The sequence below is a fragment of the Lepus europaeus genome, chromosome 20 (genome assembly GCF_033115175.1).
Source record: "Lepus europaeus isolate LE1 chromosome 20, mLepTim1.pri, whole genome shotgun sequence".
Taxonomy (NCBI): Eukaryota; Metazoa; Chordata; class Mammalia; order Lagomorpha; family Leporidae; genus Lepus; species Lepus europaeus.
This window is the reverse complement of record NC_084846.1, coordinates 52,589,048-52,615,749: the sequence shown is the minus strand read 5'-3', so window position 1 is coordinate 52,615,749 and position 26,702 is coordinate 52,589,048. Positions and strand designations below refer to the sequence as shown.

The following is a 26,702-nucleotide window of genomic DNA, read 5'->3' as shown; positions in this document are numbered from 1 at the left end:
GGTTGGGTTCCAAAGACAGCATGGGGAATGAAAAAATATTTGAAGAAACAATGCCACAAAACATCCAAATGTGATGAAAACACTAACTTCACAGGTCTGAGTACTTCAGTGAACCCAAGCAGAAAAAAAAAAAAAAAAAAAAAAAAACCGCAAAGCAGACTGCACTAAAGTATATCATAATCAAATGGCTTATCATCAGTGGGATTGCGGAACGTTGGAAAGTGACCAGAGACCAAAGAAAAGTAGTGGACAAAGGAACACAGAATAAGGGTGACAGCAGATTTCTTATCAGAAACGTTGTAAGCTAGAAGCAGCACAGCAAACAGCCGTTTTTCAGTTCTGAAAGGAAGAATGGTTCATACTCAGGGAGCATGATGTTAGCATTCATCCATGAGCTGGCTGAAAATTCTGGGAAAAAGTTTGTTAAAGCTCAGACTGGACAGAGAAGTCAGGCTGCTGTTGCCGACGTGTGAACGATGGTGTCCTACGGGCAGAGTCCAATGAAAGGGGTGCAGTGGAATAGCAAGGAACCTCGCTGGAAACCTGGGGAGAGAGGTTAAACGCCACCAAGCAACTTGTCTGCCACATTCTGTACCCCCACACTTTTATTATAGTGGATCTCTGACATACAGAAATCATGGAGTGTGACGACTTGGGTACGCACCCTTCAGCTTTGCAAAATGTTCATGGTTTGGCACAGTTCTGCTTTAGCAGGAAGCTGGAATCAGGAGCTGGAGTAGGGAATCAAAGCCAGGAACCCTGGTAAGGGGTGTAGATGTCATAGCCAGTAGGCTAATGACGGCCCCTCCTTGGTTTCTTCTTCTGAGATTTGTCCTTATTGATTTGTATAATTGTGGTCTGTGTTGTTAGTGTACGTATTCTGTTGTAGGAAAATTCTGGAATTTATTTAGTCATTTTCCTGTTGTGGGTATTAAGATTGTTCACAGCTGACCGATGTCACCAGCCATGCCGCAGTGAGCATCCTTGTCCCTGCTCGTGTGTGCACGTAAAGCAAGTTTCCTCTGTGTGAAGCAGCCCAATTTCAAGTGTGTGTATGCTTTACCCTTACTGCATGCGGCCACATTATCTCCATTGAATTTCTCTATATCCTTCAGAGCTGTGGAGACCGTCAATTCTTACCATCGGTCCTTTTGGTCTCTTCTGAATACTGGAACGAGGAACACAGATTTCTGCTAAAACCAACCTCTAGTTTTGCTGCACTAGTACAAGCACTTTTTATGCTTGTTCTTAGTCTTTTCTACCATACTTTACTAGTACAATGTACACTTTAAAATGCGCACACTTAAAAAGTGTAATACATTTGAAATTCAGCTGAAGATCAATGAAAATAACCAAGGAAAATAGTGAACATATTGTATACAGTAGTTGATACTTTAGATAAGAAGTCAGTGGAATTCATCAGAATGTTACCTGTCTTCAGAAAATAGTTTAGAGCAAAAGAAATTCAAAGACATAAGGCAGAGCCATAGAATTGAGAGATCAAATTATTATAACTCCATTTATATATGTATATATATTTTATTTATTTGAAAGGCAAAGTCATAGAGACAGAGAAGGCAGAGAGAGACATCAAGATAGATATCAAGATAGATAGAAAGATAGATAGACAGACAGACAGGCAGACAGATAGATACATAGGAAGTCTGCCATGTACTGATTCACTCCCCAAATGCCTACAACAACCGGAGATGGGCCAGGCTGACACTGGGAACGAAGAACTCCATCCTGGTCTCCCATGTGGGTGGCCAGGACCCAGGCACTCGAGCCAGCATCTGCTGCCTTCTCAGGTACACTAGCAGAAAGCTGGACCAGAGCAGACCAGGCAGGGCTGCAACCAGCATTCCAGTGTGAGATGTGAGGGTCGCAGTTGTGACTTAACCTGCGGCACTGTGATGTAGGTTCCGAAACTCAAGGTTTTTAAGCACATATGCTTATGAGAATTTCTTTTTATTTTTCTTCTTAAAAAAGGCCATGGCCTCTGTATTCCATGTTTTCTAACTTTGGATTTGGATGTTTCACTGGAGTTTATAACACTCACAACACGTCCAGTCAGGGAAGATTCCAGATCAAAGAGGACAAATTAAACCCAGATGAGCAGATGTCCAGGTTTATTGCAGAGGTGTGTTTGAAGTCTGGATTTCAAGGCACCGAAGAGCAAGATTCCTCTTCTCTAATTCTGAAGCTTTGAGGGAAAAGACAGACATTAGAGTATTGGAGATCTGGGTCTCCGTTGGTAAGGGTCCCGCAGCTGGGGGTCTTTCTCAGGCCCAGTTTCATATCCCTGTTGGACGAGCCCAGTAAGAAAACCCTTTTTGGGGCCAGCATTGTAGCACAGCAGATTAAGTTGCTGGCTGGATCGCCTGCATCCCTTCTGGGTGCCAGTCTATGACCCAGCTATCCCACTTCTGATGCAGCTCCTTGCTAATGCCCTGGGAAAAGCAGCGAAAGATGGCCCACGCGTTTGGACCCCTGTGCCCACATGGGAGACCCGGATGAAGCACCAGGCTTGGCCTGGCTCAACCCTGGCTGTTGTGGAGTAAACCAGTCAATGGAAGACCTCTCTCTCTCTCTTTCTCTCTAGCTCTGCCTTTCAAATAAATAAACAAATAAATCTTTCCAAAAGAAAACTAAAAAAGAGAAAACCCTTCCTTCCTGGGGCCGTGTGTCATAGGCATGAAGCCCTTGTCTGAATGACACCCATTCCAGTGGGAAACCGCTGGTGCTGCCAAGGCTGCAACCTCAATGGAACAATACATTGCTGCTTAGAAAATAGCAGATCTATTATAGGTACAGCTTTGCACTTTCAGAGCTAAATGTGATCCTGGAGACCATTTCCTTTATTGCCCTAATTTTTACAGATGAGGAAAATGTGGGCCTCAAAAGGTCACCTTACTTAAGATAACACAAGTGGAAGAGCAGATCTGAGTCACCATGCCCACATCTGTTTAAAACTAGGAATGCCAGCGTATTGCTTTCTAGACAGCAAATAAAGTGAAACTTCTCAATTCCATTTTTTTCTGCAGAAAACCAAAATAGAATATACAATACAATATAATGTAGTATTATTATACAATATAATAAATTAATAATACAGCTACTTTAAAACAACTATCATTTTTGCACATTTCTTTTCAAATTACTTACACTAATTTTTGTTGTTTTAAAAAATTTATTTATTTGAAAGGCAGAGTTACAGAGAGGCAGAGGCACAGAGAGAGAGAGAGAGAGGGGGGGGGGGGCCTTCTGTCCGCTGGTTCACTCCCTAGATGGCCACAATGACAGGAGCTGCGCCAATCCAAATCCAGGAGCCTGGTGATTCTTCCAGGTCTCCTATATGTATGCAAGGGCCCAAGCACTGGGCCATCTTCCACTGCTTTCCCAGGCTATAGCAGACACCTGGATGGGAAGTAGAACAGCTGGGACTAGAACTGGCACCCATATGGAATGCCAGTGCCGCAGGCGGCTGCTTTATGCGCTACATCACAGTGAGGGCCCCCTAATTTTTATCTGAAAGGCAGAGAAATAGATCTTCTACCTGCTGGTTTACTCCCCCAAGACCTGTAACACTCAGAGCTGGGCCATCCAAAACCAAGAGCTAAATACTTGTGCCATCACTTGCTGCTCCCACCACGGTGTGCGTTACAGAAGATTGCATCTGAAGCAAAGGAGCCAGACTCAAACCAGGCACTCTGATATGAGACGTAGGAATCCCAAGCAGTATCTCAACCCTGTACCTAACACCCTTTCCATTGGCTTTAATGTGTAAGACTTACATGGGAAATGTAACTATGACAGCCAAACTGAAATTTCTGAGAGGGGCTCAATATGTTTTCATAGTCAAGTACATATTTTAATATTTTTTAAAGTAGAGAACTGTTCTGAAGGGTCATTAAGTAAATATCAAAAATACCCTATAATGTATGTGTAAATTTTTTCTAATTTAGCTTTGAATATCTGTGTAAGCTTCCTTCCTTGCCTCTAGAATAGATTGGACCAGATTTGGCAAATATGTTTCTTTTATCCTTACCCAGCTTGATCAGTTAGTAGTGTCGCTATGAAGATGCTGGGAGCATGACTGCACCTGCCTGGCATTCAACTCATGGATAATCCACTTCAAAGAGGGAGGAGGGCTGTGTGTCATGGTGCTTTGCCTCCATGTTTAAGCAGTTTTTCAGATCCCATTTAATTGCAAAATTCAGGAGTGTGTGTATGTGTGTGTGTGTGTGTAGTTATATCTATATTTAAGCTTATTCATTTGAAAGAAATAGTAACAGAGAGAGAGAGAGGGAGAGAGGAATTTTGAGGTCATCCATCTGCTGGTTCACTCCCAAAATGCCCACAATAACCAGGATGGGAACTGTATCCAGGTTCCCCACGCTGATGTCAGGGACCTAAGCATTTGGGCCATAGCCACTGCCTCCTAGGGTGCACATTATCAGGAAGCTGGCTCCAAAGTGCAGGTGGGATTCCAACCCAGGCATTCTGATATAGGGGTGCTGGTGTCTCAAGTAATGGCTTAATCCACTCCACCATAATACTTCTCCTGGGCTTGCATATTTTTATATTGAACTACACTAAATTATAGTATTACTGGGTTTTAAATAAAGTTTTGTCCTTCAGACCAATCAATATGCAAAATCAGCTGTCGACATTTTTGTTCGGCACGATCACTCAGCTTCCACTGAGCAGACTTCAGCCAGACGTCTGAAAGAGGAAGGCAGTGCAGTCGGCTCTCCTAGAGCATATGCTCAGAAGTAAGGTCACAGTAGCCAGGTGACTAACCTTCTTTGAAAGGGAGTGGGGTCTTGGGTGTTCTTTCTTAATGAAGTCAAGTCTTTGGTGGTATTAGCTGCAAAGCATAGTTCTACAATGCTTGGCAATTACATGCTTATTACATTTAAAGAAAACCTGAACAATGATTTTATTTCACATTTAAGATTCACAAAACACAAGGTCCTTTTGTCTGTGTCACCCTACAGAGTGATAATGGTGGTGCTATTAAAGTATATTTCAATTAATATGCAGCCAGATACACTTGCTTTTACAGCGTGTAAAGAAATTTATGCCCATTGTTCATTCAAATTTTGGTAATGAACATTTTTAAGATGACATTTATTATTTTTTGTTATTTACCAAAACTCTGTATTAAAGAAATGTCAGAAAACTGAGAAGAAAAAAAAATTACTGATAATTCCAGGACCTAGAAATTGTGGTGTTTCTATGAACATATGTACACACCTGAGATATTCATAGCTATGCATGTGTATATACATGTGATTTTGTTATATGTTCATGTGCCATATATTGAAATGCCATCATGTCACCAAATAATCTTTTAAAAAATTTTTTAAATTATTTTTTATTTTTTATTTTTGACAGGCAGAGTGGACAGTGAGAGAGAGAGAGACAGAGAGAAAGGTCTTCCTTTGCCGTTGGTTCACCCTCCAATGGCTGCCATGGCAAGTGCACTGTGGCCGGTGCACCGCGCTGATCTGAAGGCAGGAGCCAGGTACTTCTCCTGGTCTCCCATGGGGTGCAAGGCCCAAGCACTTGGGCCATCCTCCACTGCACTCCCGGGCCATAGCAGAGAGCTGGCCTGGAAGAGGGGCAACCGGGACAGAATCTGGCACCCCGACCGGGACTAGAACCCAGTGTGCCAGTGCTGCAAGGCGGAGGATTAGCCTGTTGAGCCACGGTGCCAGCACCAAATAATCTTATACAGCATGAATTTTACAGTATATATGTATGAATGAGTGTATCCTATACCCTATCTTTTGATATACCATTATATCTTTAATCTTTCCTGGTTTTGAACATTTAGATTGTTTCTAATTCTTTTCCTTTTTGTAGATAATACTGTGATTTATGTAGTGAACATATTAGATTGAATCCCTAGAATCTGTTAGGTAAGCTGCTACTAAAATTTTCAAGGTTTTTTTTTTTTTTTTTTTTTTTTTGACAGGCAGAGTGGATTGTGAGAGAGAGAGACAGAGAGAAAGGTCTTCCTTTGCCGTTGGTTCACCCTCCAATGGCCGCCGCGGCCGGCGCGCTGCAGCTGGCGCACCGCGCTGATCCAATGGCAGGAGCCAGGTGCTTCTCCTGGTCTCCCATGGGGTGCAGGGCCCAAGCACTTGGGCCATCCTCCACTGCACTCCCTGGCCACAGCAGAGAGCTGGCCTGGAAGAGGGGCAACCGGGACAGAATCCGGTGCCCCGACCGGGACTAGAACCCGGTGCGCCGGCGCCGCAAGGTGAAGGATTAGCCTAGTGAGCCGTGGCGCCGGCCAAGGTTTTTAATATGTTGTTCTTCAGAAAGTTTTCCTGTTCTTTCACAGATTAGAGTTGGTCCATCCTTTTGTCTTCCTTATATTTTTGTAGATGACAAGTGTCTCATAGTTTGCCATTCCTTAGTTACTAGTAACTTTGAATTCCACTCCCCTCCACTGCCACCAATTTATTGGCTCTTTATAGTTAGGGTGTGTGTGTGTGTGTATGTGTGTGTATGTGTGTGTGATTTGCTGTATATTGAGGTGCTTCTTTTATTTTTTTGTATTCTTAATAACAGTGCCTCTACTATACCAGTGTGGCATGAGAAAAAGAGCACGGACTTATAAAAATATTTGTTTATTTATTTTTCTTCTGCTTGAATGGAAGAATGCCAGCGAGAAAGCAGGCTGGAGAGCAAGAGGAAGGAGGCGATCTCTCATCTGCTGGTTCACCCCAAAATGCCTGCCACAGCCAGATCTCGGCCAGGCTAACGACAGGAGCCTAGAACTCCATCAGGGTTTCCCTTGTGGAGTGGCATCTTGAGCCATCACCTCCTCCCTCCCAGGATGCACAATAGTAGGAGCTGGGACGCAAACCAGGCTCTTCAGTATGGGATGCAGGTGTCACAAGAGGTCACTTAGCCTGTTGTGCCGCAATGCCTGCTCCAGAGCTTAGGCTTTTTTTTTTTTAAAGACTATTTATTTATTTATTTATAAGGCAGAGAAAGAGAGAGAGAGGGAGATATCTTCCTCCCACTAGTTCACTTCCAAATATCTGCAATGGCCAGGGCTTGGCCAGGCAGAAGCCAGAATCCAGGAGCTTCTTCCCTGGCTCCCGTGTGGGTGGCAGGAACCCAGGGACTTGGGCCATCTTCTGCTGGCTTTCCAGGTGCATTTGCAGGGAGCTGGGTTGGAAGTGGAGCACCGGGGATTCAAACCAGCACCCAAATGGAATGCTGGTGCTTCAGGTCTAGGCTTAACTTATGCCTCAGAATAACTTTTAATTCAGCCAGACCTTGGCTTGAATTTCAGTTGCCATTTCTGTATTTCCCATGGGTCATTGGGCTAACTGCCTGTCACCTAGGAGCCTGAGGCCCACTGATGTTCAGTAGAGGTGATTATGAGATGTAAATGTAAAATCTCGTTTTCTATTTCTCCAGAGGAAGTCACTCAGTGGTCGCTGCAGTTGTACTCCTCTTCCTCCTTTCTTTCTTTCTTTCTTTCTTTCTTTCTTTCTTTCTTTCTTTCTTTCTTTTTTTTTTTTTTTTTTGACAGGCAGAGTGGACAGTGAGAGAAAGAGAGAGACAGAGAGAAAGGTCTTCCTTTTTGCCGTTGGTTCACCCTTCAATGGCCGCTGCGGCCGGCTCATCTCGCTGATCCGAAGGCAGGAGCCAGGTGCTTCTCCTGGTCTCCCATGGGGTGCAGGGCCCAAGCACTTGGGCCATCCTCCACTGCACTCCCGGGCCATAGCAGAGAGCTGGCCTGGAAGAGGGGCAACCGGGATAGAATCCGGCGCCCCAACCGGGACTAGAACCCGGTGTGCTGGCGCCGCAAGGTGGAGGATTAGCCTGTTAAGCCACAGGGCCGGCCCCCTCCTTTCTTCATCATTACCTTTTCTCATTCCACTGTGTGTGCGCATTTGAACAGAATTGAAGGCAGGGTCCATTCGGGCCTGCTCTTGGCTTACCTGGAGAATGGTGGGCTCTCCTCAAGGTCCACCTAAAAATCACTGTTGAAATCTTCTCAGCTCTTCCTTGGAGGCTGATAGGCACACATTTACATCTTACAGAGGGAGAAAGGAGCAAAAGAATGTCCACACTACCAAAGGCCCGGCCATCAGAGGGGCAGCTTCTTCTATCTTCCATCTGGTAGCATTTATTTTTCTGCTAAGGGCCCACTCTCAATGATTGCTGCTACTGGAATCTTGGGTCCCCTAAATACCAGTGCTGCAGAAGCCAGACAGGGAGGAAGATTCGTGTGCTCATGTTGCCAGCTTGTCTGGAAAACTTGAGCAGCTGTTGGAGTGAGTGATTGGAGTACCCATTTAAGAGAGTTAAGTTACAGAATTCCCAAAAAGAACTTGATTTATAAGGTAGTCTCCCTTACAAGCAGCTTCCATCAACAAGCATCTGCTGAGCGATTAGCCTGCAACAAGTGCAATGCTAAGGGTTGGGGATACAATGGGAATATGACACTAGTCCTGCACGGAACATGCCAGATAGTGGTAAGATTTAAACTGTGAAGTAGTATTAAAAAACAAGCAGTAGGATGCAAGTACCAAATGGTGGATAAAAGACTTGAAGAGTTTTAGAGACGAGAAAAGTCTTTGAATATTGGAGGATATTGTCAGAGTTAGGTTTCAATGTATTCAAGATATTGAGGCCTATATATATGTTTTAATTTATTTATTTGAGAGGCAAAGAGCTAGAGCTAGAGAGAAGTTCCTGTTCCCAAGTTCTCACAAAGACCAAGGCTGATCCAAGGCCAAAGCCAGCATCTGGGAGCCAGGAGCTCAGTTCAGGTCTCACACATAAGTGGCAGGAACCCAACAGCTGGAACCATCACTGCTGCCTGCATTGCAGAAAATTAGAGTCAGGACCTGGAGCAAGAACATCAAACTCAGATCCTCCAGTGTGGGATGTGCACATCCTAACTGGTGTATTAACTGGTGGGCTAAACACCCTCCTCCAGGCATGTATTTTGGAAGTGTTTTTGGTTTCTTCCAAGGTGATATGGTAGGGCACATTTCTCCTCTGTGTTACACTTTGTTATTCCTGAAGACTTGGGCTAAACCAAATGGGCATCTGAGCATTTGAGGGCATGCATACTTTGGTTTAAGGAACATGGCATTCAGTTTAGTCCCCTGATTTTAGTGTGACAGGTGGAAATGCCATAGGAACAGGTTTTGCAGTCGAGCTCGTATACACTGAATTTTGTTTGTTTGTTTGTTGGCTTGGAAAAGGACAGGCATGAACAGACAGGGTTTCTCTGGGATGGATACCATGACCAGAATGCAAAGCTATAAAAGTGACTGCTGTAGTTAATAGGCAAATTGGCCACAGTTGTGGGACATTGAGGCCTTAACTGACCCCCTGGAATTTAGGGACAGATGCTATACTCAAGGGTACAAAGGGAGCCAGCCACTTGGATTTACTCAGATGTTTAGACCTACTGCCCAATAACAAAATACCTTTAAACATTTAAATTCATCCTACCAGCTCTTCATGTCAACCAGAGACCACAATATTAATATTGTCTCTTGCAAATAGATTTCAAATAATTTTACTTTAGCATTTCAAAATATTTTTAGAAAATTATGATTTATTTTATATCAACTTCTTACTCAGTTACACTAAAATAATCAAAAGGAGGAAGATTATTACAAAATTTCTTTACAGGAACAAAACAGTACCTAAAAAAGGAGGGTAGAGGGGCTTAGTGTTGTGGCATAGCAGGTAAAGTCATGGCCTGTGATGCTGGCATCCCATGTGGGCACTGGTTCATGTCCCAGCTGTTCCACTTGTGATCCTGCTTCCTGGGAAAAGCAGGATCCTGGCCTGGGAAAAGCATCAGAAGATGGCCCAAATGCTTGGGTCCCTGCACCCACATGGGGTGACCCAGATGAAGCTCCTGGCTCCTGGCTTCTGCCTGGCCCAGCTCTGGCCATTGTGACCAACTGGGGAGTGAACCAGCAGATGGAAGTGCTCGCTCTCTCTCTCTCCCTCTCTCTCTCTCTCTAACTCTATCTTTATAATAAAAAAAGATCTTCTTTTTAAAGGGCAGAGAGGTTCTTTATCATCTACAATAAGATATAAAATTATTTAGTAGTGGAATGTGCCTTCTTTGGTCATACTTACTCCTTGATATAAATAAACTTTGAGGTCATATCACATGAGGCCATCTCCTCTACAGTACAGCCCTGCAAATGATGGTGCTCACTTGGTCTTACAGCAGGTTGGTTTGGCTCCTAGTTGGTGATAGAAAGTAACAATACCCCATCTGCCAACTGCTGATAATTTTATTTGAATAGAAGTTGTGGTCACAGATAAATGTGATGTATAGCAGATTATAATAAATTTATAGCAAAGAAATAGAAGATGAAAGAGAACCTTGCAATCATAACATATAGCAACATCTTTTGCATCATCAGGAAATAGTTTTAGGTGAAGTTTTGGCAGCCTGGAGCCAAAGTCCTTCAAAGTCTTTCAGTCTTACTCTTTAGGTGATGAATAACCTTAGGATGCTTTAAATATATATATATAGGGGCTGGCGCTGTGGTGCAGTGGGTTAACGCCCTGGCCTGGCCTGAAGTGCTGGCATCCCAAATGGGCGCTGGTTCTAGTCCCGGCTGCTCCTCTTCCTATCCAGCTCTCTGCTGTGGCCTGGGAAAGCAGTACAAGATGGCCCAAATCCTTGGGCCCCTGCACTCACGTGGGAGACCCAGAAGAAGCTCCTGGCTCCGGATCAGCGCAGCTTCTGTCGTTGCGGCCAACTGGGGAGTGAACCAGCAGATGGAAGGCCTCTCTCTCTGTCTCTACCTCTCTCTGTAATTCTGCCTTTCAAATAAATAAAATAAATCTTTAAAATATATATATATATATACATACATATTATATATATACTATATGTAAGATTTATTTATTTTATTTGAAAAGCAGATTGACAAGGAAAGAGGGTGAGACAGAAGGGAGATCTTCCATCTGCTGGTTCACTCCCCGAATACCTACAACAACTGAGGTTAGGACATTTGGAGTCTAGAAGTCTGGAACTCCATCTGGGTCATGAAGTGGCCGTCCAGGACACAAGTACTTGGGCCATTGTCTGCTACCTCTCAAGGGCATTAGCAGGAAGCTGGCTTGGAAGCAGAGTATCTGGGATTGGAATCAGGCACTCCAGTGTGGAACGTGAGAGTCCCAAGCAGCGTCTTTACTGCCAGGTCACACACTTGCTCCCTCGGGAGGCATTTAGAGTATCAGGCTCACTCCATCTCAGTTTGAAAGTAATATCTGGTTGTTATATGGAATTTGAAAAGCTATGGGAGAAATTAAAATCATTCACACATTTATCCACTCTGGGAGGCTGCTATTGTGGCATAGCAGATAAAGCTACCACTTGTGATACCCACATCCCATATGGGCACCAATTCGTGTCCTGGCTACTCTACTTCTGATCCAGCTCCCTGCTAATGCCCTGGGAAAAGCAGTGGAGGATGGTCCAAGTACTTGGGCCAAGCCCACTAGGATGAAACTCTTGGATTCTGGCTTTTGCCCAGCTCAGGCCACCTGGAGAGTTAACTAGTAGATGGAAGATATTTTCTCTCTCTCTCTCTCTCTCTCTCCCTCCCTCCCTCCCTCCCTCCTCCCCTCCCCACTGTAACTCCTTCAGATATTATATATATATATATATATATATATATACATACATGTATATATATATATATATATATATTTTTTTTTTTTTAATGTGCCCATTCTCTGCACCCTGCCTCAGCCCCCTGTCCCAGGCTGTTTCCTGACCGTAGAAGCATGTGTTGGGAGTGGTGCTCAGAGGCAATACAGCACACATTACAGGAGAGCTCTGAGTCAGAAGACAGTAATTAAGCTGGGACTGAGTGGAACAAGAATCCTCATAAAGATAGAATCCGTGGGAGATTTTGAGTGATGGTATGTGGATGTGTGAGGGGAGAAGAGAAGGAGGCAGTATTATTGACAGCTTTTGCAGGCCTGTGAGACAACAAGGCTCCGGTTGTCCTCGAACATGATAGACCGTGAGCAGATAGAGCATGGGGGACACTCTGCATAATCTTGACTTGCGCACGCCGAGTTTGCCATGTCACCAACGCGTCAGTCTGGGCCGGGATCCTGTGCAGTCTGTACAGAACCCTTGCTGCACGCTCTTCCGTTTTCACGGAGCATTTGCCCATTGCAACAAAGGCTGACTTCCAGCTTTACCAGGTTCGTCGTTTGTAAGTTTTTCAGGTTGTGGAGCCAATGGATTTAAGAAGTGCGGTGGTTCACACAGCATTTTCAAAGCCATCAGTTCTGTTACAAGATCTATGGGGTCAAAGTTGGTGAGATTCAAAGGTCAGTGACCCCAGGTTTGACCATCAATTCTGCGGTAATGGGAGTCCTGGCAGCTTTCACTTCAGATGCACCAAGAAAAATGTGCCAGCACCCTCCCCCACATGCTTTGACAAAGACCACCAATTACCTCGTTTCCTGGAAAGGCTCCTGCCCTTTACATTTTGCCTATAAACACAGGGAAGGGAGACAGATCCCATTGTAGATTTCGCTGTCTGCTGGCTTGTCTATGGTGATTGAGAATCCATCAGTTACCTTCGATTGCAATTCTTGGAGAAGTTTCAATGGAAGGGAGGGTTTGTTTGTGAGAAAGCAGTCTTTTCTGCCTTGTAGGGGCAGTACCATGGCCTCTGACGAGGCCCCCTGCTGCCCAGGGCACAGTCAAGTTCCTCTGCATCTGGTCTAAGGTCTATAGGGGGTGGGATTCTCCTGTGGGATTACCTTCCTCGACAATTGGTTACTTGTGCTTCAGTCTTGTTTCTCAGGTGTTCCCTGCCACACGGTGCCTGGCTTCTGCTTGCAGATTTAAAAATTAAGCATAATTTACTTGTGACCTTTACAGAAATTAAAACTTTCAGTTGTGCCCATGTAGGTCTCAGTTGAAACACCAATTCACCTCTCTGGGCAAGTAAACACGTTTGAGGTCTCGGAAAACTGTGCAACCGTTTTTTCTATTATTTGACCCCCTAGTTAATGGTGCTAGACTTGAAGTATGGGCCTCGCTTGCCAAGACCTACCCACTGCGTCAGTGCAGGATGTCAGGTAGACCTTTGTCGTGTGCGCATTTTACACAGTTTCATCACAGCATGTTACAGGTGTATCGGCACAGGTAGGCGTTCTGCTGCTGTCGTCCCTTCTGCCCTCTTCGTGTCTGACCTGGAAAAGTGGGTTCTTAGCTCCTCTTCCCCGCAGCAGTCTGCTGAGCTCGAACTGGCCCTCTCTGTGTATTCTTCCATCCCTCTACACTTCCTGCCCGAGTGTATCCCTGCCTCCTTTCGGCTGTTGCAGGAGTGCTGGGCCCTGACAGCAGGGGTTCTGCTAGAAAGATCTCTCAGACCCCAGAAGGACTTCAGTTCCCACAGAGACCCCCGGGAGGATTCCTGGGCCTCCTGGTTTCCTGCCCTCCTTTTAATTCTGGTTCTTTTCATGAAATTCCGTTCTCTGAAAGTACAGTGCTCGTTGGGACCCTGCACGGTGCGTGAATTTTGTCTACACCAATTGGCTTTTCTAACAAAGCTCCCCTACAGACTTTAGGATTCATTTGCCGCTGCCGCTGCAGCCATATTGAATTACTTCCTCTCCTGGAAGTCTGTTCTTGTCTCTTACCCTTGCCTTGACATCAGATTGCTCCCTTTCATGATGGCTTCCCCCTCTCCTCCAAACACACGGGTTATTTGCTGTCACTGACTGAAGTGTCTGCTCTTAGGGTAGCTCGGGAAATGTGCTTGCTCACCTGTCCTCCCTTCTCTCCCAGGCAGACATGGATGTCTCCACCTGTGCTCCCATAACCTTGCCCACACCCCTTCACGGTTTCTCTTATGCTGGCTACAGCACAGATCTGAGATTAATAACATAGTCCCAGGACTGGGCACAGCACCAACAGTGCACAAGAACTGGAAGTAAGAATCGATGGCTCAAAACAGAGAGGAAGTATGAAGTGTAGTTATGTCTGCACTTGGCTCAGTAGTTTGAGAAACCTACATTCTCACCTTTGGTGGTGATGGTCTTGTTCTTTATTTAATTTAATTTTTTTTTTTTTTTTACTATTCCTAAAGTGGCACTGTTGCTCATCGTTTTACATCAGTACATACTTTGTGTGTACGTATTTGCTACTTGTCATGATTGTTGATGCTTCCTATTGCATCATTTTCTGTTTAACTTTTCTTAATGCTTCTCCTGACAGCCATTAGATTGATTCACAGGCTCTGAAGGCCAGAGTCAGCACGTGGAAAACTGCTGCTCCAGTTAACTGTGCCTCTCCCTGTGAGGAGAGCTGTAGTATTGGTGGATCAGTCGGGATTCAATGTGAGCAGCATAGCCAGGAGGCGACACATCTTCAGAGATTATTAGAAGGATTTTGGCTTACACAGATGTGGGGGCTGTGTCTGCAAGTCTGCAGGGCAGGCTGTCCAGCGGGGGTTGGACCTCTCAGGCAAGGCTTGAAGCTGCTGTCAGAGCAGAATTTTTGATCTCCAGGAAACATGGAGTCGCCTCTTCAGGCCTTGCGATCGTTTGAATCAGGCACACTCACATGATGTAAGACGACCCCCTTACCCAAAGTCATTGATTTGAACTTTGGTCACATCTCCAGAATACATTCACCAGGATAGCTCGGTTAACGTTTCAGTAACTGGGAAGAGTACCAGGCACATCGCGGTCCCAAGAGATCATCACCATGGTGTGAGGAGCCTGACTGTTAACCCTACTTCATCTAACCTGGAAGGATGAGGTCTAATTTACCCACCCTGGGATGCTTCCTGTCATGTCTCCTTCTTCCTCTGCTCTCAAGTTAGCCTTCTTGAGCGCCCCGCCCACTTGTCTGGCTTTCTACACAGCCCCTTCCATGACTTCCGTCTCTTCCACAGCCCTAGGTAAGCGCATCGTCCTTGAGAGTTCCACCAAGTTCCTTGTGTTGGGAGCCCTTTTGCCGTCAGCCTGCCCAGTTCCTACTGATAATCTGCTGGGACAAAAAGTCAGGTTCCTTCAAGGCTGCTTTACTGTTTCAGGCAAAATCCTGGACCTGAGGTGTTCACTCCAAGGTTTCCAAAACCTCAGTTATGAGTTGACTTTTTCTGTTATTCCCTGGCTCCACCCCTCACTCACCCAGAGGCCACCCTTGGGGACTTTGCATGGGAAACAGAGGAGTTCTGTAGAGGAGGAACTTAGAGGTCTCATCACCCTTCCCATGCTTTGGAGAGGCCCCCAAACCCTCTTTATTGTGGCTGTCACCCCTTTCCCATTGTAGGCTTGCTCCACCCCCAATACATACACACTGTTGCCCTCCTCTCCTATTGAACTGTTGGACAGGTCAGAATAGTCTCATTCGTTGGGTCCTGAGCAACAGAGTGCTGGCCATGGCCGTGAAAGGCAAGGCGAATACCAACAGCTAAGACAAACACTAGAACAGAAACCACTGCCCAGCTCATCCTGTGCGCCTGAACAAGTCTTCCCTTCTGGAAATGAGAAATCAGTCATTTCTCCCAGGAGATTTATCTACCCTCCTCCTCCCCCCGAAAAAGATGCCAATTGGGTTAGTGAGTTAAAGTTCTCTGTGATAAGGACACCTGTCCAGTAGGAACTGGACCAGGGCCACCAATTCATTTCATGCTGTCCACCAGTTGTCAGTTTGGAAAGCATATGTCTCCAATTTAAACCAGAAGTCTGGCTGAGCTAAAAGAGCACATTGTTAATTTCTCATGGATATGTTTGTTTATAATAATTTGAAAAATGCTGTGGAAAACATGAACAACAGTGTAATTGCCCAGTTCTTTGTTAAATTGTCTACGGGAAAAATTCACTAATTTGCACTTCATGGTCTTAGAATTTGTCCAAGTCTGGAGTCAGCTAAGTTTATTTGTGAAGGAGCTTTTTCTTGATTATTAGTGGCGAAGACTATTTTTGCTCGAAACTTTTCAAGTGCTTTAGGAACTCATATTTTCAGATAAATGCTACTAAATATAATTGAATTCTGTTTTGTTAGAAGCAAGAGGCATAGGACCGTTTAAACCTTTTTATTTCATTGATCATTTCTCTATATATGGGACCTTAATACAACTCCACCAATTTGGAAATACTCTTTCATTAGCAGCCTTCATATACTTAAAGCCAACCAGAGTGCTTCTAAATTTGAGAACTTTTAGATCTTGAATGTTTGGCTGTTAATTATCAGCAAGGATAAGGTGGCTGGTGCTTTTGATAACATAAAAAGGTGAACATAATTTTACCATGGACTCTTGCACATTTTGTCGAATGAGCTTAGGTGTATGACAGTTTATAATACTTCAAGTAATACATGGGGAATGCGTGGAGATATGAATTAAGATGACTTAGAAGGCAGCATAAATTGCCTGTTTTAATATCTCCATTGCACCCTTCTGATGACTATTTTGCCCATCTTTATCCTTTAGGTAAGGACATTATTGTGTAAAGGAAGAAATCCATGAGGACAGGTTGGTGCTACCATGAACAGCACTCCTGGGTGTCGACCGCCCTGGGTAGGAAGAAGCTGGGAAGACTTGGGACCACTCTGGACTGGGGGCTGGTATTCTGTGTTCCCTGGGCTCTGGAGACTGAGGCTTCCTGGCACAAGAACAGACAGTAGGGCTTCTGCTTGTGATTAATGTGCTTCTGAGACCCCTCTGGATCTCATTCACCATCACTTTTCCACTTAAAATGAAGTAAAAGAGTTCTGGTAATCAGATTCATCTTTTGTACTCAATTCTCACCTTTTTAAACCAAAATGGGATCTTGACAGTTATGCTAATAGTTAACAAGTGATCCTCTTCCGTGAGAAGCCACTTTACATGGACTGGTTTATATTGCAGTACGACGTAATCCCACTGTCTTCTCACAGATGTCTACCTCTCCTCAGGCTCCACGTCTGTGATGGGTCAGAGGAAAGCTCTTGTATTCCATTGCAGTTGCTCAGATGCTTAGGCTTATAGAGGCTGTGTTTCTAGCATCCATACTTTCTGGATTGTAGAGATGCAGAAAGATGAAAACACTGGAAGATCGTGTGTCTACAATAAAATGCCTCAGTCAGGAAGTGACACACAGCACCTCTGCTCACGACCGTGGCAAAGATGATCTACATGGTCTATCCCAATACCTTCATTTACCATGAAGAACCAGAAACAGCTCACCCATGGGGCCACCATCACCGTGGTCAGCCTGGCTTCCTTTGCATCTGTCTAACTCAGATTGCAAAAGGAGGTTACCTTTTATGTAAACAAATATAAATTGAGTCCTTACCTTTACTCTCAAATGATGTGAGTTTTATATGGATTACTTGTCATACATCTTCCCCCCTCCCTTTCTGTTCATTACTGCTGAATTTGAGTCATTATGTGAGTGAGAAGATGAACACCCAACCGGTCAGGAAAGCATCACCCAGGGAACACTCCCTGCAGAAGCAGGTCATGGATATTAGCTTTTACCCTGGTTCAGTTTTTGCAGGCAGACAGCGTGCTCTGAAGGTCTTTGTGATAGCTAATATTTTTGTGTCAAATTGTCTTCAACATGGTATCCAGATATTTGGGCAAACATTATTCTGGAAGTATCTGTGAAGGTATTGTTTAGATTTTAAAGATATACTTATTTATTTATTTGGAAAGAAGAGAGAGAGAGAGATTGAAATATATTGAGATATCTCTCATCCAGTGATTCACTCCCCAAAGGGCTACAACAGACAGGACTGGGTCAAGCCAAAGCAAGGAGCCAGGAACTCCACCTGCGTCTCCCACATGGGTGGTAAGTGTCATTTTCTTCTGTCTTCCCAGGCTTATTAGCAGAGGCTGGATCTAAAGTGGAGCAGCCTGGACTTGAACCAGCAGTCTGATATGGGAGAGCAGTGTCAAGAGCAGTGGCTTACATTGCTGTGCCACACACCAGCCCCTAGATGAGATCAAAAATAAATCAGTAGACTAAAGCAGATGACTTTCCATAATGTGGATAAGACTCATTCAGTGTGTGGAGGACCTTAATAAAAGGAAGTCTAACCTCCACTGAAAAAAGAGACATTCTGTGAAAGACTGCTTTTGGATTTGAACTGAAACAACAGTGTTTCCCTGGTTCTACAACTTCTTGGACTGCCCTGAAGACTTTGGGCAAGCTAGACTCAACTAACATGGAACCAATTCCTTGAAAGAAAACCTATTTTAATATAGGAAAATAAAAACATATAGTATATGTAAAATATACGCACCCACACTCCCCTACACACACATATACATACATATCCTGTTGGTTTTCTTTCTCTATAGAATTCTGACAAATTATAGGCTTTAAAAAAATTTTTTTTTGACAGGCAGAGTTAGTGAGAAAGAGAAACAGAGAGAAAGGTCTTCCTTCTGTTGGTTCACCTCCCAAATGGCCAACATGGCCAGCGCGCTGCGACGATCTGAAGCCAGGAACCAGGCGCTTCCTCTTGATCTCCCATGTGGGTGCAGGGCCTAAGCACTTGGGCCATCTTCCACTGCCCTCCCGGGCCACAACAGAGAGCTGGACTGGAAGAAGTGCAACCAGGACTAGAACCTGGAGTACCGGCACCACAGGCGGAGGATTAGCCTAGTGAGCTACGGCGCCGGCCTAAAAATTTTTTTTTTTATTTGAGAGGTAGAGAGACAGAATTCTTATCCTCTGGCTAACTCTTCAAATGCCTAGAACAGGGACTGGTGCTGTGGCATAGAAGATAAAGCCGCCACCTGCAGTATTGGCATCCCATATGGGTACCAGTTCAAATCCCAGCTGTTGCACTTCAGATCCAGCTCCCTGCTAATGTGCCTGGGAAAGCATTGGAGGATGGTCCAAGTGCTTGGGCCCCTGAATCCACATGGGAGACCCAGAAGAATCTCCTGGCTTCAGATAATCCCAGCTCTGGCCATTGCAGCCATTGGAAGAGTAAACCACAAGATGGGCGATCTCTCTCTCTCTCTCTCTCTCTCTCTCTATCCCTCCCCCTACCCCCCTTTGTAACTCTGCCTTTCAAATAAATAAATAAACTCTTTTAAAAAATGCCTACAACATGGGTGAGGCTAACCCTGGAGGCAAGGAACTCAATGCAGGTCCCCAACATGGGTGGCAAGAACCCAACGTCTTGATACATTACCTCTGCCTCCCAGGGGCTGCTTCAGTGAGAAGCCGGAGCCAGAGCTGTCTGCTGAACCCGTGCGCTCTGATGTGGAAGCTGGAACTGGAAGTGGAGCTGGGACTTGAGCCCAGACACTCCACATTTCCTTCAGATTATTTCAGTAAATAAAAATTAATGCTGGTAATAACTTTGTTTTAGAAACCTTTATTTAGCATTCTAGCTACCTCATTCATGAATCCACCCTCTAGCATAAGTTAGTATTTGAACAAGACCCTGATTAGAAGTCTTTAATCTACATAAGACAGTTGATTAACATTAGGTGTGTTACACATGATTTCTGAAATGAGTGATGCTGGAGATATATGGATTAGACTTAGATATATTTTATGTAAATGACTTTGAATCAGACAAGACCAGCAATTAAAACAGCTTTTGGAGAATCACCTAGCTGTAATGCTCCATTTGGTCCTGCTTTCTGATACGTCCAACGCTGCCGAGTGGTTCAGATAAAAGGTTAGATGCACCCTGCTGTTGACTGTGGCTGCAACCACTTTAAGTAAATCTTTTTCACAGGTTATTTTCCAGAGTGGTTGGATAACAGGTGCCTGGGACTTTCCCAGGGTTTTGAGATATGCGTGTGGGTCTGTGTTTTATACTCTCCTGCTCAGCAGTGTTTTACATGAAGCCAGGATTTAGTTGGAAATTTTTATACCTCATAGTACACTCCTTTGTTTCAAGATTGTAGTTAAGGAGACTAAAGACCACGCCCATTTAGACTCCTTGGGGACTACTAGTGTTCACCCAAGATGCCTGGTAGTTGTACATTCCAGTGTGGCACAGACTGCACAGTTCTCATTACTGTCAGTTGGTGAACTATCCTTGGTTCTGAGAGAAGAAAAGAGATTGTGTGTTTCCCTGCGGCTGTCAGGATCCTCCTTGCTGAGCACGGTTTATGCCAGATTTGTTTCTCAAATGTGAAGATATGAACTAGGTTCAATGCTGACTGTTAGTTTCAATCTAGAAGCTCTTTAGAGGGACTAAAATAGTGTGAAGGTCAGTTCAGGTCCCTCCAGGAAGGCTTGCAGTGAGCAGTGCCAGCTCGCGGAGGCATGGGGGTGCTTGGCCGATTTCCAGGTGGAGCGCACTGCCAGGTCTTGTTCCAAAACCCCATGTGCTGGAACCTGGGACATTGTCCACCTTTGATGCGTGTGGAAGATTAGCAGAACCCAGACTGCAGCCAGAACTGAGACGCTGTGGGAGCATGTGGGAGATTCCCTCCAGTCGGTATGCACAGAGAATGTTGGCTTCACTTTGACCGGTACTGATTAAAAACAATGTCATAAGGAAGTCAAGGACATCATGGTTTCCCCCCTTCCTGTTGAAAAAGTTTTGTAATTCAAAGTACCAAAAATGTAACTTAAGATAATGATTGTAGCTGAAATCTTGTAATAAGCTAATTTTCACTTAGTTTGCCATAGCCTTGGGTTGCAGGTTCAGAATGCCCAGCTCACAATGTTTATAAATATGTTTACTCCTGCAAGCAGATCTCTGCTGTGGAGTGACGATGAGGTCTTATTTTGTTTCCTTTGATCAAGGAACAGAATATCCTTGTTGGTTTAGAAAGAGTCTTAAATTTAAACATCCTTTTGTTTGCTTTTCTTGGTGAAATAACACAGGCCCTGTGAAGATGACTAATTTTAAAATATGTATGTACTACTGGTGTTGACTATTGGGGCCCACAGTGCCACTGGCCTTTCAAATTATCTGTGTTTCAGTGATGCCATGGTAAGGCACCATCATTTAACTAATTATAAATATTTTGCAGAGTTATTAAGGTTATATGTATAAAAATAGCAGCAATATAAGAAAATTGAAAGAATCAAGATGATGTGGATGAAAGGGGAGGTAGATACCTAGGTCAGCCTTTTGTCTCTGATGTTTAGATGCTCCAGGCACTGTGAGAGCAAAGCAGGCAGTGGACCCTTTGTGTAAGGATGGCTCTGGGCATGGGGAAGGGCCTGGGGAGGACTTTCCACGATTTAATATCAAGGTGGTTGTGCAGGTTCTTGTGTAAAAGGTATGAAACATAGTGGATCGGAAGTGGAGCATACAGAACTTGAACTGGCGCCCATGTGGGAAGCCGGCACTGCAGATTGTAGCCTATTTCAAGATTTCAGCTATAATCATTCTTTCATTTTCTTATTGCTACCATTTTTACAACCTGCACCACAGCGCCAGCCCCCATATTTCATCTTAATATTTGGCAGTGTTTTCTCCCAAACTACAACTTTTTCTTACAACCTCATTATGGCATATATTGTTGTCTAGAAGATTTCAGCATTTTTTAATACTTCATTATTTATTTGTTTTATATTTATTTGGAAGAGAGACACAAACACACACAGAAACAGAGGCAGAGATCTTTCATCTGCAGGTTTATTCCCCAGATGCCTGCAACAGCTGGGGCAAGGTCAGGCCAAAGCCAGGAACCAGGAACTCAGTCCAGGTCTTCCATGTGAGTGGCAGGGACCCAATTATCTAAGCCATCACCTGCTACCTCCCGGGGTTTACATTGTCAGCAGGCTGGACTCACAAAGTGGAGCCAGACTTGAATCCAGGCACTGCAATAGGAGAGGCAAGTTTTGGTCCCAAGTGGCATCTTAATTGCTGTGCCAAATACCTGTCCCTAACATAGATTTTAAATCAGTTTATTCATTTCCTTTGAGACTTCTAGAATCTAGGGCTTTCCGTCTAGCCATCCAGTGAAACCTTTCCCCGTATTTTCTTTTAACACCTTGATATTGTGTGTGCATATGTGTGTATACACTATTCTTGGGTTAAGCAATATGATTTCTATTTTGTTAATGATAGGAAATAGGAGTATTTTTCAGATGGTTATCTAATTCTTCCCATACTATCTATTAAATAGACCGTTGTAACTCATCAAAGAAAAGAAAAGGAATGGAAGATAGGATGCTGTTAAAAAATCTACCCCATGGCCAAAACTACATTGCCTTAATAAACAAAGTTTCATTGTGTGTTTTTGTACCTAGTAGAATCTGTTTTCATATGTAGTCCGCTTTTTCCAATAGCTTGTTAGTTTTTGTGAAATATGTGCATGGGATTTTAATTTTTGCTGCCCTAAATTTTAAATTAAGTAGAGGTAAACTCATGTATATAGTAAGTTGGGAGCAAGGCTTTCTTGAAATATTAGATTTTAATCCAGGAAAATAATATAACTTTACACTGATTTAGGGATTTTTGTGTTTTTCAGTTTTTTAGAGAAGGAAATACTTGCCTATTTATAATGAGGAATTACTTGATATTTTATAGTTTTCTTTTTTGGTTATATTTTCCAAAGCTCTTATTCTAATATTTTAATTTTTTACAATTAACATTCCCTTATTGAACTCTTACTAGTTATAATAGGCTTTCTTTTAAATTTCTTGAACATCCCAAGTAAACAGTAGTATTACAAATAATGAATTCTGGTTGTTCTTTTTCAATTATTTATAGTTTTTTCCTTCATTCTTATGTAATTTACCAGGATATAAGTAAGCTGAAGACAAAACATATCTTACATTATTTATTTCCTGCAGAATGAGGTGATGGTACAATCATCTGATTGCTTGATGCCTCAAAAAAAAAAAAAAAGATTATTTTCTCATATGCAATACTCTCAGCCTGGTTGGCAAGGGACATTTTGATAATGGTTTTGAGATCCAGAAAAGAAAGTTAGGAAAGTGTTAATTTGTTTGCAGCAGTTCTCTCCTACTTATTTCACACACACACACACACACACATATATACACACACTTTTATTGACTTACTGTGTTCCAGTGAAATTGAGCTATATTCCTGAATGAATGCCATTTAAACCCTTGTACTGCAATCATGTTGCAAAAGTAGGTGAGTGGTAAATATTAATGGAATAATTTCCAGTTATACCTCCCAGTGGTTTCCAGGATATGTAAGACTGAGCCTCAGCTAAACTGTGTGTGTGTGTGTTGTTAAAATCTATTCCCTCAGGCATGTTTCATCGTAGTCTACTCAGCTATCAATATTTTCCCCAAAATAGTTTTTTTTTTCTAAGTAAACCTTTTATTTAATGAGTACAAATTTCATGAGTGCAACTTTAGGAATATAGTGTTTCTTTCCTCTATACCCGTCCTCCCACCCCTACTCCTACCCCACCTCCTCCTCCCTCTCCCATCCCATTCTCCATTAAGATTCATTTTCACTTAACTCTAGAAACAGAAGACCAACCCTGTAGTAAGTAAAGATTTCAACAATTTGCACCCACCCACCCACACATACAAAATATAAAAAAACTGTTTGAGAGCAAGTTTTTTCAGTTAATTCTCATAGTACAACTCATTAGGGACAGAGGTCCTGCATGGAGAGTAAGTGCATAGTAACTCCTATTGTTAATTTAACAATTAACACTCTTACATATGATGTCAGTGACCACCTGAGGCTCTTGACATGAGCTGCCAAGGCTATGGAAGCCTTTTGAGTCCACAATCTCCGTCAGTATTTAGACAAGGCCATAAGCAAAGTGAAACTTTTCTCTTCCCTTCAGAGAAGAGTACATCCTTCTTTCATGGTCCCTTCTTAACCCTTCCCCCAAATGATTTCTATACTTCCTTATTTATTTTTGGTCTAGGGTCTTGTATGTGAAGTAAACATTCTTCTTCTTCACTTGACTATGTGAATCCCTATTTATTCTTCAAGACTCAACACAAATAACTTCCCCTCCACAGAACTCTTCCTTTTTCTCAGGTGAATTTAAAAAAAAAAAAAATTACCCGACTGGCTGACGCCATGGCTCACTAGGTTAATCCTCCGCCTGTGGCGCCGGCACCCCGGGTTCTAGGCCCGGTTGGAGCACTGGGTACTAGTCCTAGTTGCTCCTCTTGCAGTCCAGATCTCTGCTGTGGCCCAGGAGGGCAGTGGAGGATGGCCCAAGTGCTTGGGCCCTGCACCCCCATGGGAGACCAGGAGGAAGCACCTGGCTCCTGGCTTCGGATCGGCGTAGTGCCGGCCGTGGCGGCCATTTGGGGAGGTGAACCAATGGAAAGAAGACCTTTCTCTCTGTCTCTCTCTCACTGTCTATAACTCTCTCTCTCTGTCTCTCTCTCACTGTCTATAACTCTCTGTCTCTCTCTCTCACTGTCTAACTCTGCCTGTCAAAAAAAAAAAAATACCCGACATATCCTGTTACATCCATTGTCATCCTACAGTATAGTTGCTTATTTTGGCTTCTGTGCCCCTCCTAAGCTGTGAGTTGCTAGAGATTGTGCCTTCTCTAATGTGTGTCATAATTTCTGGCATAGAGTTGGGACTCTGTAAATTGTTGTTGCATGAGATAAACGTGAACACATGATTACCAACGAAAACACATGGAAAGAGAAAAATCAAAAGGGCTAAGAGGAAGTCATAGTCTAGCAATTGAATAAGAAAAATACTAGAGGAGTCTGTGGAAGGGCATGGGAAGCATATTTATGAAAGATAAATCAAAGTTCAATCTCTGTGGTATAGAAATGTGCATTTTGCTGCAGTAATGTTTGCTGTGGTGGAGAGGTGTGGTGCATGATTTTGAGAATAATGTACCATTAGGAACCATCTTCTTTTACACAGTCAACTTTTATTTCCTGTTTTTAGGATCCCAGGTATAGACTGTAAGAACTGCCAATTTTCCATTAATACGGACAGCATACTAGACTATCAGGGACAACTTTGTAGGCTACAGGCATGATTACTTACATCTCTGATCTTCTGTAAATAGAAATTATACAACACGTTGTAAGCATTGTGTTTGTTTTTCATTTACCTGAAAAGGGAAAAAAGGGAGGGAGGGAGGGAGTGAAAGAACAGGACAGAGAGATGGGGAGGAGGAGGGAAGAGAGAGGTAAATCTTTCATGTTCTGGTTTACTGCCCAAATGTCCACAATAGCTGTGGCAGAGCCAGGTCAAAGCCAGGAGCCAGAAACTCACTCCACATCTATCATATGGGTGGCGGGGACCCAAATATGCGAGCCATTCTCTGCTGCCACCCGGGGTTCACATTAGCCAGAAGGGAGATGGGACACAGAGTAGCCAGGACTCAAATCCAGGCACTCCCGTAGAGATGTGGGTATCCCAAATGCATATTTTTTTAAGTTTATTACCATTCTATTTATAAAGCAAAGAGGCAGAGAGACAGACAGACATACGGACAGATACAGAGAAGTGTTCCCTAGTTTACTCTCCAAATGCATGCAACAGCAAGGTCTGGGACAGGCTGAAGTCAGGAGCCAGAATTCATTGGATCTTCCATATGTCCAAGTACTTGAGCCATCATCACTGAATCCCAAGTGCACATTAGCAGGAAGCTGGATCAGAAACAGAGTAGCCGGGACTCAAAGTAAGTACTCTGATATGGGATGCAGGCATTCCCAGGAACAAGTTAACCACCATGCCACACCTGTCCTCCAAGTGGTGTCTTGCCTACTGTGCCCAGATATCCACTCCAGCTTTCTCTTTTAGTTATAGCATCTTATACTTTGAAAACTACTCAATCTCAGATTTTAAGATTTGGGAGTAAACTTTTATTATCTCTTTCATAGTTTAGATACTTAACAGTTGTTGAATTTAGTTGAAAAAGTCAGTTTTTATTACATATATTAACTGGACTTGAGTTACCCATTTATGTCTTTTAAATATTCTTCAGTATATTAAGAGCAGGATCGGAGAGCTATTTCAGTTCATTTTCATATAAGGCAGCTAGCTGTTTCACCAGAAATCAGGGCGATCAACTTTCCCACAGCAACCCTTGAAGGGTGTATACGTCAGAAATAAAGCCCTGTCCATATCCTACTTGCTCCATAGCTCATGAGCAATGAATGTTGTGATAGTCATTTCAAAGAAACAGGCAATGTGAGTTTAATTGCAATCTATATACAAGTAAAATGAGTAATGACTCTCATATTGACCAGGATAGTATGGACCAGAAATCAGGCTCGGTGATCCTGTGATTGAAAAATGATTACAGCTTTGGTGCACTGCCATCTTGGGGCTGGACGAGGTGGCACTGCAATACAGCTTCCGTTGAGGGTATTTGCTTAGGTAGCATCAGGGTGCTTTTCCTTATGGTTTATTCTGGGGATTCTGTAAAAGATGATGCATATTGTTATTCAAATGGGTTATTTTGTGGCTAGTGTTGTCTCTTAAATTATTAAAAATGGTAACACCTCGATTAAAATTAAAGACAAAATAACGGTTTAGAAGGAATCCATCATGGCTTTTTTTAAACTTAGATATTGTGGAATACCTAGCAGATTCTCTTTTGTTAAGAAAGCTGTGGTTTGTGTATTATCATCTTGTTGTGGGCCTCTTACTGCAGGTGTTCAACACATACTCCAATGAAGACTACGACAGGAGAAATGACGAAGTTGACCCCGTGGCCGCTTCAGCCGAGTATGAGCTTGAAAAACGAGTAGAAAAGCTGGAACTTTTCCCGGTGCACCTAGAGAAAGGCACGTGAGCA

General features: G+C 43.5%; 1 protein-coding gene across 7 annotated transcripts in view; it reads left to right on the top strand.

The window, feature by feature from the left end:
- Window positions 1-26,702, top strand: part of PPP1R9A (protein phosphatase 1 regulatory subunit 9A) — a 326,933-nt gene that overhangs the window by 171,858 nt on the left and 128,373 nt on the right. For all 7 annotated transcript variants that reach the window (XM_062178639.1, XM_062178637.1, XM_062178638.1 and 4 more), the window contains exon 3: window positions 26,559-26,691. In XM_062178639.1, coding sequence (XP_062034623.1) covers window positions 26,559-26,691 — 133 coding nt within the window. The remainder of the gene's footprint in view (window positions 1-26,558; window positions 26,692-26,702) is intronic.